At 49.2% G+C, this 14,419-nt stretch overlaps 1 protein-coding gene across 1 annotated transcript; it reads right to left on the bottom strand.

Moving 5' to 3' along the window:
• Positions 1 to 315: 315 nt before the first annotated feature.
• TMEM50B (transmembrane protein 50B) lies at positions 316 to 6,310 on the bottom strand. Its single transcript, XM_062488219.1, has 6 exons — positions 5,820 to 6,310; positions 4,529 to 4,641; positions 3,888 to 3,955; positions 3,123 to 3,215; positions 2,634 to 2,691; positions 316 to 1,199 (listed from the first exon to the last, which is right to left on the bottom strand). Exons 1-6 carry the CDS (start codon positions 5,916 to 5,918, stop codon positions 1,154 to 1,156), a joined length of 477 nt encoding a protein of 158 aa, XP_062344203.1. The 5' UTR covers positions 5,919 to 6,310; the 3' UTR covers positions 316 to 1,153.
• Between the last annotated feature and the right edge of the window lie 8,109 nt (positions 6,311 to 14,419).

Below are 14,419 nucleotides of genomic sequence, written 5' to 3'. Positions count from 1 at the left end.
AGTTCCCAGCACAGCATTTCCACTCAGCTCTCTGACACCCCTGAGGCAGCAGCTTTGATCTGGGGAAGTTGTAAAAGCCTTGGGACCCAGGGGAGAGCCAAATGCTGTAAAAACCACAGAGAACTCATGAGCAGGACTCACCCCCAGAAAATGGATCTGCAGGAACACTCCAGGGATATGAAACATCCTCAGCCTCACCTTCTGTTTCACTCCACTCAGATGAAATTAGATTTCAATCATTCATTAATGGGAACAGCCATAAAATGTAAGAGATAAATACATTTCAACTGAGGCAACAGCAGCCCTAAAAATGAGTGTGAGTCACTCTTAGAATTTATTGGAACTTGAAATTATTACAAGGTTGGACTGTGAGCAATAAATCCATCCATACCCCACATCTTTTTAACAGAGAGGGAATGGGTCAGGAAAACTCAATTACCAGCAAACAGCTTCCCCTGGAGCCAATGACACTGGCACAAGCAGCAAGACACTGCTCTGACTCATTTATTCTTTATATCAAATACAACTGGCATCAGTTTGGTGAAGTTTTTTTTATTCTAACATCAGCAAATACATTAAATACCAACTGATATCTCTTACACTGAGCAGCATGAAATTAATTCCAAGGACTGTGGTGCCAGCAAATGTCCTTTGTGCCAGAGCCATCACAAGTCAGGAATATTTTGTTTTGCCATGCACAACCTGCTGAGTGTAGGGACTTGCTTAAAAACCCATAACCTTTTACCAGAAAAAAAAACAAAAACAAAAAAACAAACAAAAAAACCCCCCCTACTTTATATTTACCTGAACAATAATATAAAATTCTTAAAATCAGCTCTTACCCCTGCTCCAGGGGTGGGCTCTGTCCTGTTTGCTCACTACTGGTGGAGGTTTGGAAGATGAAACTTGGATGGAAAGTCATGGATTTGAAGGAGAAAGCCTGGAGATTGCAGCAGGAAAGCCTGGCAGCCTGCCATTCCCTTTGAAATGTCCTATGTACATATTCACAGGTGTGTCCTGGGAAATGAGCAGCTTTGGACAGAGCCTGGAATTGTCTCAGTTCCACCAGTTTGGGAAGCAAACCAAGGACAAAGGACTGAATTATCTACATACAAGAACCACATAGCAACTAGGGACCAGGCCAGCAGTGAGCTCAGCCCCACAGCTCTTCTGTTCTCCCAAACTTGTAGATCAGAGTGCTGAAGGGAAAAAAAAGGAAAATAAATAAAAATCAGACCACACATAAGGTAAATTTAACAATACCCTTAAATCTTACCCTGTGCAAACCAACATCCCAGCCCTGAACTTTTAGTCAGATCAGGATTTGGGTTTGGTGTTTACATTTGGCTTCCTGTGCATGGCTGGAACTGTGGGAGCCAACTGAAGCTCAAACAAAAACAAAACAAACAAACTAACAAACAAACAAAAATCCCACCAAAAAAACCCCAAAACATCCAATTTCACAGCCCTTCTGAAGGAAAAGCCTGGTATTTATGAAAATCAAGGAGTCCACAGTAGCAAGTCTCACTCTGGCACCTGGGAATCAGCTCAACATCACAGGATGTGCTAGGATAAAACCTGAACAATTCCATTTTTATGGACAAATCAGAAAGAATATTAAGCCTGTGCTAGAGAATCAGATCCACTCCAATCTGATTTCCAAAATTCCACATGTTGTGGCTGCCTCTGGATCCCTGGCAGTGTCCCAGGCCAGGTTGAACAGGGTTTGGGACAGTGGAAATTGTCCCAGCCCAGGTGGGACTGGATGGGCTTTAAGGTCCCTTCCAACCCAAACCTTGTGGGATTCTAAATAAAACTACAAAAATTCAAAATCTGCCATCAGCAGTTTCCCTTTTCAACCCCAGAGGGGGTTTAGGAGCTGCTGTTTCCTGCAGGAATATCCCTCATTTCCTAGAGCCCATCAATCCAGGTCAGTGCAGAGCATCTGGTGTGGGGCTGGAAGGGAAAGGATCAGCCAGGAATTGAAAGAGGAAAGGAGGTGGGATGAAGCTTTCAGTGGCTGATCTTAGCCTGTTTAACACTTTCAGTGCCTTTTATTAATAAAATCCATGGACTGCAAAATGCATTCCACAGCTAAAAAAGAGTTATTACAGACTCCAAATTGATTTTCAACTGTTACATGATAGATTTAATAATATTACTTGGAATAAATCCAGTGTGCTGATACAAAACACACCAGCATGCTCTTAGAAAAAGGAATTATCACTCTAATAACCGTGAGCTCAGCCAGTGAAAGGAAATACAGGGAATATCAAGTCCCAGAGAACTGAGCCATTGGTGTGGAAAAGCAGAATTGAATTCCCCAGCTGGCTCTGCTGGGAGGGATTGTAGGACAGAGGTGAATGACTGCCATTTTCCAAAGGCACTGGCAATCCCTCATCCAGAAATCCCTGTGCATCCCTGGCCATCCACATTCCAGAGCTGTACATCCAGGGAGAGCAGAGACCAAGAAGAGTGGGAGGGAGCAAAGAGCCTGGGCAGGGGCAAAGCAAACCTTGTTCCTAAGCTCTGCAGCAAATGGAGTGGAAAACAGAGCTGCTTTTCCAGGAGTATCAATGTATGGAAGCAGGAAAATCCCTCTGGAAGGAGGGGAATTCACCCAGGTAACTCACCTGAAAAATATTAATGCATTCTGGAAAAACACTGCTAGTCCAGGGTACACATTAGTGTCTGCAGAGGAAGAACAGAGGAAACACTCAGTTTAGTTCTGGCAGGTGGATTTAACAGGATGTTCCAGTTACTGGGAGCTGGGTTTAACATAAAATTCCAGTTATTGGGAGCAGGGTTTAACAGGATGTTCCAGTTACTGGGAGCTGGGTTTAACAGGATATTTAATTTACTGGGAGCTGGATTTAACATGAAATTCCAGTTGCTGTGAGCTGGATTTAACATGAAATTCCAGTTACTGGGAGCTGGGTTTAACAGGATATTCCAGTTACTGGGAGCTGGATTTAACACAATATTCCAGTATCAATCTCAGACTAAAACCTGAATGTCATGGCTCAGATTTTCCTGACACCACAGGCTTCCACCCCTGTGGATTTCCTGCCAAAAGCTGGCAAAAAAAGCACATTCCTAGAAGAGAAAATATCCAAACTTACTCTGTGTAACATATGCCCCAAAGAGAATCCACATGGAAGCAATGAGTGATCCAAACATCAACATGAAGCCAATGAAGAGCCAGATCCGAGCCCCTGCAGGGGAGAGTGAAATGTGGATTTTTATCCATAGGGTCAGGCAATCCAGCCGAGGAGGATGGAATACCTGATCTCACTAAAAGCACAAATGGGAAGGGTTAAACCCAAGAATCAAGGACAAAATCCACCTGCCTAGTCACTGGGAAGGAAAAAATATTCCTGTGCAAAAGTTCTCTGACCTGGATTGTGAATGACACACAAAAAATGCACCACAGGCCACTTCACATAGCAGTAAATCCCTCCAAATTTACAAATCCCATGGAAAAGGCTGCTGGGATTCATGTGAGAAATGGAATTCTGAATGGAAAGAGAGAGGACAGCAGGTCCTGGGACACCCACAGCAGTGACACAGAGGAAATGGAAATGTTTGTGACACATCCCCAGTGAATGCCTGCTCCAGAGCCACCCCAGGCAGGAACTGGTTTCTCCCAGCAGCTATCCAGGATTTGCAGGGAAAGTTTAGGAAGCTAAGACATCCAGAAGTTGAATTGCACCAAGTTCCCTTTTTAACAAAGCCAGCACTTATCTCCACGGGTTAATTCTGTAAAGAAACTAATTCACAGAAGTTCTCTCCTACTCCTTTTCTTGTGATTATTTCTTCTACCACCACTTGAAAAAAACCCCAGCAGGTAAATTATCACCTGAGCAGGATTTGTAGAGTTAATTTACCTGTTCTTCCTAAACATCCATCACTGTAGCTGTCTCCTCTCACCTGTGCATTCGATACAGCATTTATCCTGGGGACAAAAAAAGAAGATTCACTTCAGATTACAGAAAAATCAATGGAGAGTTCTAAGTAAAACCCCCAGATTTATTTATTTATTTATTTATTTATTTATTTATTTATTTATTAAGATGTGACAGATTCTGGGGAAATTCTTTGGCATTCTGTGTAATCACAAATCCCAAACTGTTCTTCTTCCTTGCCAATACTGAATGATTGAATGAAAGTTGTTACTTTTATTTATATCTCTGTGACAAAAGCCAACCTATGGTTGTCCCTCCCATTTGAGGAAGTTTTGGGCAAGAAAGAGCTGCAAAAATTGAAAAAAACAGAGGGAAATGCAGTCAGTTGTTTCATATTGAGACAAGTATTGGATTCTCCATCCCTGGCAGTGCCCAAGGCCAGGTTGGACACTGGGGCTGGAGCAGCCTGGGACAGTGGGAGCTGTCCCTGGGTGGGCTCTGAGGTCCCTCCCAACCCAAACCACGGCAGGATTCCCTGATTTCTCCACGCTGCACACGCTGCCAGTGGAGCCTGGCCGAGCTGCTGGTGTTTCAGTGCCCAGGGCTCTGTCCCCAACACTCACATGAAGAAGGCCAGCGTGGAGAAGACCCCGCAGGTGTGGAAGGCGTGGTTCAGCTGCTCCGGCCTGGGATAAACCACGGCAGCATCGATCATGATCCACCAGCCTGTGAAAAACTGGGCACAGACACAGGGCTGAGCCTGGGGCCAGGACAGCCAGGAACCAGGCCAGGGCTCGGGACAGCTCTGGCTGAACTGGGCACCAGCTCTAACAAGCACCAGTTCTTCTGGAAAGGGACTGAGATGAGTTCCATGGGCAACGTCTGCACAGGTCTCAGCGTTCCGTTTTCAGAGTGTTTGGGAATCAGTCACACTTTCTGTTCAGATTAAGGACTGGCGGATGGATAATTTTTTTTCTTTGTTTTATTTATTTATTTGTTTCAGCTGCCCAGAGCAGCTGTGGCTGCCCCTGGATCCCTGGCAGTGCCCAGTTCCAGGTTGGACCTTGGGGCTGGGAGCAGCCTGGGACAGTGGGAGGTGTCCCTGCCATGGCAGGGGTGGCACTGGAGGTGTCTTTGAGGTCCCTCCCAACCCAAACCCTTCTGGGATTCTATGAAATTCCCTGTTCCTTGTTCCCCTTAAGAACAAGAATCCAGACTAAACACACATGAGATAGAGAAGATGCAGAACAGAGCAGTTCTAACAGATCCAATTCTGCAGGAAATCCATGAGGAATTTTTTTTAAGGAAGAGAGGGCAAAAATGGTTCAGGATCAACAACATCACAGGACTTGTGAAAATGCTGCAGACAACCCCTGGAGTAAACAGGCTGGATTTGGGGAAGAGGGAGAACTGCCAGAATTTGAGGCACAAGTGTGACTGACAGTGGGCCCCCTGATGCCTCAAGTCTTAACTTTTACATTTTCCAGATTCTGCAGTGCATTGGTGTGTGACTGTGAACTCCACACAAAGTGTTCCAAGTTCTGCTCACAGCTCAGTCACACAAACCAATCCCTTTCCAGCCCCACAACCAAGGACACCGCTGCAGCTCCAGCCCCAAAAAGTGCAAACAGCAGAGAACTGAGGAGAGAATCTGGGAGGGTGGGACTGCAGAACCTGGAGCTGGGATGGGACAGTGAACCCCAATGTGGAAATGGGTAAGAACTTATAAAAGTGTGAAAACTCCTGACCCATTGTCCATCTTATGTGGAGCCACAGCCGGGCTCTTGCACTGCCCAAGGTGAAGCCTTAAAAGGGCTTTTAATAAATCCCCAATTTATTATTTTAACTCTGTCCACCCTCTGTTCCAGCTCAGCCTCTCCAGGCACCACCCCAGCCCCCTGTGCCCCTGCTCACCAGCACCCCGGCCACGATGGAGGCGACGGCGTTGCGGCGCTCGCTCCAGTCGATGCACTCACACTCAGGCCAGCGGAAATTGTCCAGGAACCCAGCCATGGTCACAGCTCAGGCTGCCCTGGGTACTGCTCAGGCTGCCCTGGGTACTGCTCACACTGCCTGGGTACTGCTCACACTGCCTGGGTACTGCTCACAATGCCTGGGCACTGCTCACACTGCCCTGGGCACTGCTCACGCTGCCCTGGGTACTGCTCACGCTGCCCTGGGTACTGCTCACGCTGCCTTGGGCACTGCTCACACTGCCCTGGGGACTGCTCACACTGCCTGGGTACTGCTCACACTGCCCTGGGTACTGCTCACACTGCCTTGGGGACTGCTCACACTGCCTTGGGCACTGCTCACACTGCCCTGGGTACTGCTCACACTGCCTTGGGCACTGCTCACACTGCCCTGGGCACTGCTCACACTGCCTGGGTACTGCTCACACTGCCTGGGTACTGCTCACGCTGCCCTTGGTACTGCTCACACTGCCTGGGTACTGCTCACACTGCCCTGGGGACTGCTCACACTTCCTTGGGCACTGCTCACACTGCCCTGGGTACTGCTCACACTGCCTTGGGCACTGCTCACACTGCCCTGGGTACTGCTCACACTGCCCTGGGTACTGCTCACGCTGCCCTTGGTACTGCTCACACTGCCTGGGTACTGCTCACACTGCCCTGGGTACTGCTCACGCTGCCCTTGGTACTGCTCACACTGCCTGGGTACTGCTCACACTGCCCTGGGGACTGCTCACACTGCCCTGGGCACTGCTCACACTGCCTGGGTACTGCTCACACTGCCTGGGTATTGCTCACACTGCCCTGGGCACTGCTCACACTGCCCTGGGGACTGCTCACACTGCCTTGGGCACTGCTCACACTGCCCTGGGGACTGCTCACACTTCCTTGGGCACTGCTCACACTGCCCTGGGGGCTGCTCACACTGCCCTGGGCACTGCTCACACTTCCTTGGGCACTGCTCACACTGCCCTGGGGGCTGCTCACACTTCCTTGGGGACTGCTCACAATGCCTGGGCACTGCTCACACTGCCCTGGGGACTGCTCACACTGCCCTGGGGACTGCTCACACTTCCTTGGGCACTGCTCACACTGCCCTGGGGGCTGCTCACACTGCCCTGGGGGCTGCTCACACTTCCTTGGGCACTGCTCACAATGCCTGGGCACTGCTCACACTGCCTGGGTACTGCTCACACTGCCCTGGGGACTGCTCACACTGCCCTGGGGACTGCTCACACTGCCCTGGGGACTGCTCACACTGCCTGGGTACTGCTCACACTGCCCTGGGTACTGCTCACACTGCCTGGGTACTGCTCACACTGCCCTGGGTACTGCTCACACTGCCCTGGGCACGGCTCACACTGCCCTGGGTACTGCTCACACTGCCCTGGGTACTGCTCACACTGCCTGGGTACTGCTCACACTGCCCTGGGTACTGCTCACACTGCCCTGGGGACTGCTCACACTGCCCTGGGTACTGCTCACACTGCCCTGGGTACTGCTCACAATGCCTGGGTACTGCTCACACTGCCCTGGGCACGGCTCACACTGCCCTGGGTACTGCTCACACTGCCCTGGGTACTGCTCACACTGCCTGGGTACTGCTCACACTGCCCTGGGTACTGCTCACACTGCCTGGGTACTGCTCACACTGCCCTGGGCACGGCTCACACTGCCCTGGGTACTGCTCACACTGCCCTGGGTACTGCTCACACTGCCTGGGTACTGCTCACACTGCCCTGGGTACTGCTCACACTGCCTGGGTACTGCTCACACTGCCTGGGTACTGCTCACACTGCCCTGGGCACTGCTCACACTGCCCTGGGCACGGCTCACGCTGTCCCAGTGTCTTGGTTCTCACTCCTGGACTCCTCCATCAGCAGCTCCTGAGTGCCTGAAACACAGCCAAGGGTGAGGTCAGAATCAGTCAGGAGCATCTCGTGGTTTTGGACAATTCTCATGAGTTACAGTCTGAGGGTTTTTACAGAACTTATGTTTTTCTACAGAACTTTCCAGTGGAATTTGCCCCGCTCACACCAGGAGAAGGAATGAAATTGTTTTAAAGCCCTCCCAGCTCAAATCATTCCATGATAACCTCTGCTGATGTTGTACTGAGCTATATTCACAGAACAATCTCCCTTACCCAGAACTGCAAAAGACAATCACCACACAACCCAAAAGCTGATGGCAGAACTTGGTCTTTAAGTCATGTCAAGGAGTCTTGATTAAATACTACTATTTTCACTCTTCAATCTAACTGATAATATGATTTCATGCCTTTTTTTAACACAGAGATACAGAACCCAAGTCAGTAAATCAACTGACTGTGAGGGTAAAGAAGATCTCTCTGCACAGAGAAAAGATCCCAGGTAAACTTAAAATATGGGAAGAGGAAAGCAAGGTTAACTGACTCACAACTGCTTTTAGCACCATTCTAATTTGGTTGAGTATTGTCAACTTCTGCATTTCCCAAGCTGCCATAATTCATTTGGTAAAGACTAACAAAAATGTCCTTCACAACCATGAGACAGCACAGACTGATGGAGAACATTTTCTGGTTGGTAACAGCAGTGAGAAAAGTGGAATAAAAATCAATAAATAAACAGTTTATCTATGCTACAAACACAGGTCACCTCCTGTGAATAAGATCCAAAAGTTCGTCCTCCAGAAGCCAGTTCCAGAAACCCACACTTGTGCTGCCACTTCAAATATTAAAATCAATCGCTCAAATCCAAGGTTACTTTAATTTGCCCGGCATCTGGGCTCAGCCATCCAGTTATTGTCCTCAATGACACCTTGCCCTGGCAATGCTCAGATCCCTGCTCGTCCCACAGGGAGTCACAGTGCTGTGCTCCTACGGAATTCCAGGATCATCAGGGTGGGAAAAGCCCTTTGAGATCATCCAGTCCCACCCAGCACCTCCCCAAACCCTGTCCCCAAGGGCCACATCCAGATTCCTCCTGAACACTCCCACAGACAGTGACTCCATTCTGGGCAGCTCATCCTAAAGCCTGACCACTCTACCAGGGAAATTTTCTTTTTCATCTCTAATCTGAGCCTGCCCTGGCCCAGCCTGAGGCCGTTCCCTCTGCTCCTGTCCCTGTTCCTGGAGCAGAGCCCGACCCCCCCTGGCTGTCCCCTCCTGTCAGGGAGTTGTGCAGAGCCACAAGGTCCCCCCTGAGCCTCCTTTTCTCCAGGCTCAGCCCCTTTCCCAGCTCCCTGGGCTGAATTACAACTGCTCCTAAAGCCCTTCTTCATTTCCCACTCTTAAATGGCTCCACTTTCTTTGCCCCTCTTCAGACCAGAGCAGTGTCTGTTCCTCTCCTGCAGCAATTCCTGCTTTCCCCTCCCAGTTCCTCAGCCACCCACACTGGTTCCTGTTGCTGTCCCCACTATGGAGCTGAGGGCCTTTGCTGGGAGTGGCTGCAGGCAAACAAGGAATCCCAGACTGGTTTGGGTTGGGAGGGACCTTAAATCCCACCCAGTGCCAGCCCTGCCATGGCAGGGACACCTCCCACTGTCCCAGGCTGCTCCAGCCCCAGTGTCCAACCTGGAACTGAATATTCCAGGGATCCAGGGGCAGCCACAGCAAATCTGGGAACCCTGAACCCAGCACGGGGGCAGCCCAAAAAGGGATGGGCAACTCCTCACAAGGTGTTTAAGAAATCCAGCTAAAAAATTCCTGCATTTAATATGCCAGAGGAAAGGAGAGCACTGACACAAGGGAGGAAAGAGACCCTCCCAAGGGACCTCACCAAAACATCCCTGTGGGAAAAAAGAGCCATGAGGTCACAGGTAGTCAGACAGCCAGAGTTTTCCTGGGCTGGGGCACCAGAAACAGGAAAGGGATTGGGATTGTGCCCCTGAGCCCTCTCACTCAGGTGAGAGCTCACCTGCAGAGCTGCCCCAGGCCTGGATCCCAGCACAGGGAGGAACTGGAGCTGCTGGAGAGAGCCCAGAGCAGGCAGCAGGATGAGCAGAGGGATGGAGCAGCTGTGCTGGGAGGAAAGGCTGGCAGAGCTGGCATTGTTCACCTGCACAGGAGAAGCTTTGGGCTGAGCTCAGGGTGGCCTTTGCAGGGCCTGGAGGAGCTGCAGGAAACATGGAGAGAGACAATTGCCAAGGGATGGAGGGACAGGACACAGGGAATGGCTTCAGAGCGGGACTGGATGGGATACTGGGAATTAGGAATTGTTCCCTGGGATGGTAATGAGGGGCTGGGATGGAATTCCCAGATTTGCTGTGGCTGCCCCTGGATGCCTGGAATGTTCAGTTCCAGGTTGGACCTTGGGGCTGGGAGCAGCCTGGGACAGTGGGAGGTGTCCCTGCCATGGCAGGGGTGGCACTGGGTGGGCTCTGAGGTCCCTCCCAACCCAAACCACTCCATGATCTGTAATTCTCAACAGCCTTAGGAAAAAAAAGGAAGAAAAAAATAAATGCATTTAAAAAAAACAACCCCACTGTGAAGCTGAGCCCCATGGACAGCACATGAGCCAGGCTGAAGTTTGTCCCCAAGAGGATTAACAGGGACACAGGGACAGCTGTCAGCCTAGGAACCTCCTGCTGCACACACTTCTGGTGGAGCCAGGTGCTTTCAGCTGGAATTTCCCACCTGGATAAAGTGCAGGACTCACTCTGTGGTTTAAACTCTTCCACCCACACACCTCCCAAGGAGGAAAGAGGTAAAGCCCTTGGCATTCCTGTCCTTCAATGCCCTTCCCACCATCAGCCTCCTCCCCTTTCCCAAGGGCAGGCAGGAACATTCCTCACTTGTGTCCAGCAAATAAAAACACATCTGCAGGAACAAACTGCAAGCTCTGAACAAAGTGAGCACAAGTGCAGCTGTAAAAACCACCCTTGGCAGATGCCAGCACTGAGACTAAACCTACTGGTCTGTTATGCAGACAGAAAACACAACAGCTGCTCAGCATTTTCACCTGAAAATCAGCTTTTCTCTCCCAGAATGAGCTGGTTTCACTAGAACAAAATACTGAAAGCAGTTGCAAGGAAATTGAAAAAGTCTGCAGGAAGGAAAATGCCTTAACATGGAATATCATTGGGTTAATAAAGAACAGAACTACCTGTTTCCAGAGAAGAGAAGATGGAGAAAGGGAAAAAAACCTAAAGTCATGAAGAACATTCAAGTTTTCCTTGAAGATGATGCACCTTCCACAAGCAAATCATCAGAAAATCCTTTAGGTCACCCATTTCCCCACATGCAGAGGATGAAAAGCACATCAGCAGCTGATGTGAACACTCCTGTTACACCCACTGCCATTTTCCCACTTATTTCAGTAATTTTCCTGCAGTTTCACTTTCACTTCTCCCTATCCCACAGCACTGGGCTCTGCTGTCTAACTTGTAAGCATTACAGAAAGACAGGAGCAAAGAAAGTAAGTTTTAGAGGAATTTATACCAAAAACAAGGCTGTGTGGCAAACTTATTAAAAAGGGATATTAATTATATTTACATTCCTTATGAGGCCCCTGGATCCCTGGCAGTGCCCAAGGCCAGGTTGGACACTGGGGCTGGAGCAGCCTGGGACAGTGGGAGGTATCCCTGCCATGGCAGGCCTGGGATGGATGGGATTTAAGGTCCCTTCCAACCCAATCCATGATTTATCCCTTCACGGGAATTTTCTCAGCCCCAAAACTTCCCGCAGCGGGGGCTCTTTAAGAGCGCTATTAAAGTTTGAAGACTTGAGGAGGCAGGGCAGAAAAAACCCCCTGGATTTCGCAATTCTCCAGAGGCCGATTCTGACTCCAGCCCGCACCAAGTGCATGGCAGTGCCCGCCATGGAATCGAACATGACGGGGCAGGACGAGCCACGACCCCACGCTGCAGCAATTCTCACCGCCCGACCAAATCAATTGCTATTCAGACAAAACGAGACCTTTTTTTGTTGTTGTTGTTTCCCTTTAGCTTCAGCTACAGAACCCAGCTCTCCGCGGAGCACCGGCGGTGCGCCCTCAGGGCCGGACAATCCGTGACAAACAGGGACGTGCCCGGGGGTCGCTACCGCTGCGGGTCGCTCTCTCGCTGCCTGTGCCTCTCTCGCTGCTCATCCCGCTCCCTCTCCCACTCCCCACCCCGCTCCAGCCCCGGTGCCGGTGCCGGTGCCGCCCGGCCCGGCGCGGCCGCACGTACCCGCTCCTGGGCGAGACGCTTCCGCCTGCGGGCACAGAGCCCCTCTGACTGACGCACCCTCTGACCAATCAGAACCGAGCGCTGCGCGTCAACCGGGGGCCGGGTGAGGATAGAGCGCTATGATTGGACCATGCGGCGCCACGCGCCGAAAGCCACGCCCCTTCCCCTCGGGCGGGGCGGGAAGGGGCGGGACCAGCGCGCTCCCGCCTTTCCCTCAGGCCCCGCCCCCTTCCCCTCACGGCCGCAGCCTCTCCCGCCATGGCCGCTCCCTCACGGCCCCTCAGAGCCCACACGGCCTCCGCCGCTGCCCCGCTGTATTGTCGAGCAGGTCCCATGATAGAACAGATGAACTTCACCCCTAAATGTTCTTAAACCTCAGCCCGGTGTCCGGTTTAATGAAAGTAAAAGGAATTAATAAATACGGATAAATTCTAATTGATAGGATCAGTCACAGGATGGTCTGGGTTGGAAGGGAACCTATTGGGCGAGGAATATGGGGGTGACAAACGCCTCAATATGTTGTGGAACAACAAAATGTTGTGGAACATATCCATCTAAAACAAGTGACAAAAGACAGGTGTTGATTAAAAGACCTGGGCAAAGAAAAGAACTGGATCAAAGTCAGCATTTTGAGCATTAGAGGGCACATCTCACAGACATGGAATTGAAAGAATCAGATTGTACTCAGTCTTTTCTCCTTTTTTTTTTACTTACACGTACATGCTGTGTTCTGTCAAGCCCAGAGACAGCACACAGCCTGCTCCCTCAGAGGGGCACCTTTCTCACTAACAATAATTTAGCACGTATATATTTCTTTTACAAGATGCCCTGCTTTTGTTTCTCCTTTATTCCTTCTCCTCAGAGCCTTGTGTATCTCCATGTTCATCCTGAGATGTTACTGCTCTGAAACAGAAAAACTGAGAAATCTCAGCAGCGCTCGACACTTACAGTGCTTAGAAAAGGGAAGAATTTCTTCTCAATACTTAGTTTAAATGTTTAATTTCAAGCCATTCCCGCTTGTCCTGTTGGGCAAGAAACAGATTCCTCACCCGAGAAAAACTGAACCTCAAATACTGTATCTTCATAATATGTAAAATTATGTGTGCATATAATATTTTGTCTTCATATTAAAATGTCACTTCAGCCTTCCAAGCCACTAGACATGTGGTTGTCAGACCAACAAATAGGAATTTCTGGGAATAAACAATGTGGGTTTGCATCTGGGGTCAGCAATGATTGCACCCTTTTTCACAGTCATAAAATAACATTTATCTAATCCAAATTAACAGTCCAGGGTCAGCCAGAAAAGTTCCTTCCAAAAGCCATTCTCTCCTGGGTTTTCTGTGTGCAGGAGTTGATATTCCTTAGTATTGAATAAACACTGCTCTTAAGGTTTTGTGAGCACAAAGCAACAAAATTACAGACAAGCCCAGAAACACTGAACTCCTCTACACACCTGGGGAAAATAGAAGTGGGAATTATTTTTTTCCATCCTCACTGTAAATGCTGCAGAACTGGATTTTTGTGCCTGGCAGTTTTTGATGACATCAGTGCAAGGCTGATTTAAAGTGCCGCGGTCAGGTCACACCTGCCCCATTTAAACCCAAGTGGTTTTAATAAAAAAACATAAAAATCCCTCAGTCTGCTGATTCACCCTTTGTGACACGTCTGGTATTGAAAGTGCTGATGCTTCTTTGTGAGCCAGAGTGGGTCCCATTCCCTGCAACCTGCTTTCTATTTACCCTTGTGCCATGAATTCAATTTGCTCTTGAAATCTCCCATTGGGTTTGTCCGAACAGAAATTCTCATGTAATTCCTGCAGATCATAATGAGAATCAAAAAGTGGGGTTTTCCACAGTATTATAAGGACCTGCAGAAAAGTATCTTTAATTAACAGTTTTCACTGTAAACAAGAATAAATGATGGAAACAGATGTTCATACACAGAGCTGGAAGGTGTCCCTGCTGTGGCAGGGGGTGTTCACCAATAAATAAATTTCCAAGACCTCTTTCTGTGTTAAAGATGCAAAAATGGACTTGTGCATGTGTACAGTCCAATCCAAGACACCCAGAACCCTTCCTTCACAGACACTGAATTTAACTTTAAAGAGGTGAATGTACTTTAAAAAAATATGCAGCCAAAAATTTACGAGCTATAAGTATTGAAATAAGAGTGCAAAGGTCAAACAGGGCACAGCAAGACATTTGCCTCCACTTCAACGTTTTTTCTTGTGCCTCCATTTCCCCTCTGAAGTGATAAGAGACTGTCAAAGTGATTACGGTCTGTGCTGAAGTGAAGCATTAATTTGGATTTCAGCAGAAGGAAAATGACCTGCAAGAGAAGAACTGATTTGTTGCTGCTGTGGTTTAACCCAGCCAGCAGCTGCTCAGGGGT

Source organism: Cinclus cinclus, chromosome 2, assembly GCF_963662255.1.
Source record: "Cinclus cinclus chromosome 2, bCinCin1.1, whole genome shotgun sequence".
In the NCBI taxonomy this organism is placed as follows: Eukaryota; Metazoa; Chordata; class Aves; order Passeriformes; family Cinclidae; genus Cinclus; species Cinclus cinclus.
Note: the sequence above shows the minus strand (reverse complement) of the source record. Positions and strands in the feature narration are given on the sequence as shown.

What these genes read in the sequence shown, in the direction of transcription:
- TMEM50B (XM_062488219.1), bottom strand. Translation starts at nt 5,918, where the DNA reads ATGGCTGGGTTCCTGGACAATTTCCGCTGGCCTGAGTGTGAGTGCATC. An exon ending in CCATCGTGGCCGGGGTGCTG is followed by an intron (nt 4,642 to 5,819) that starts GTGAGCAGGGGC and finishes GTCTGTGCCCAG; the next exon opens with TTTTTCACAGGCTGGTGGAT. An exon ending in AATGCATTAATATTTTTCAG is followed by an intron (nt 1,200 to 2,633) that starts GTGAGTTACCTG and finishes TTTTCCCTTCAG; the next exon opens with CACTCTGATCTACAAGTTTG.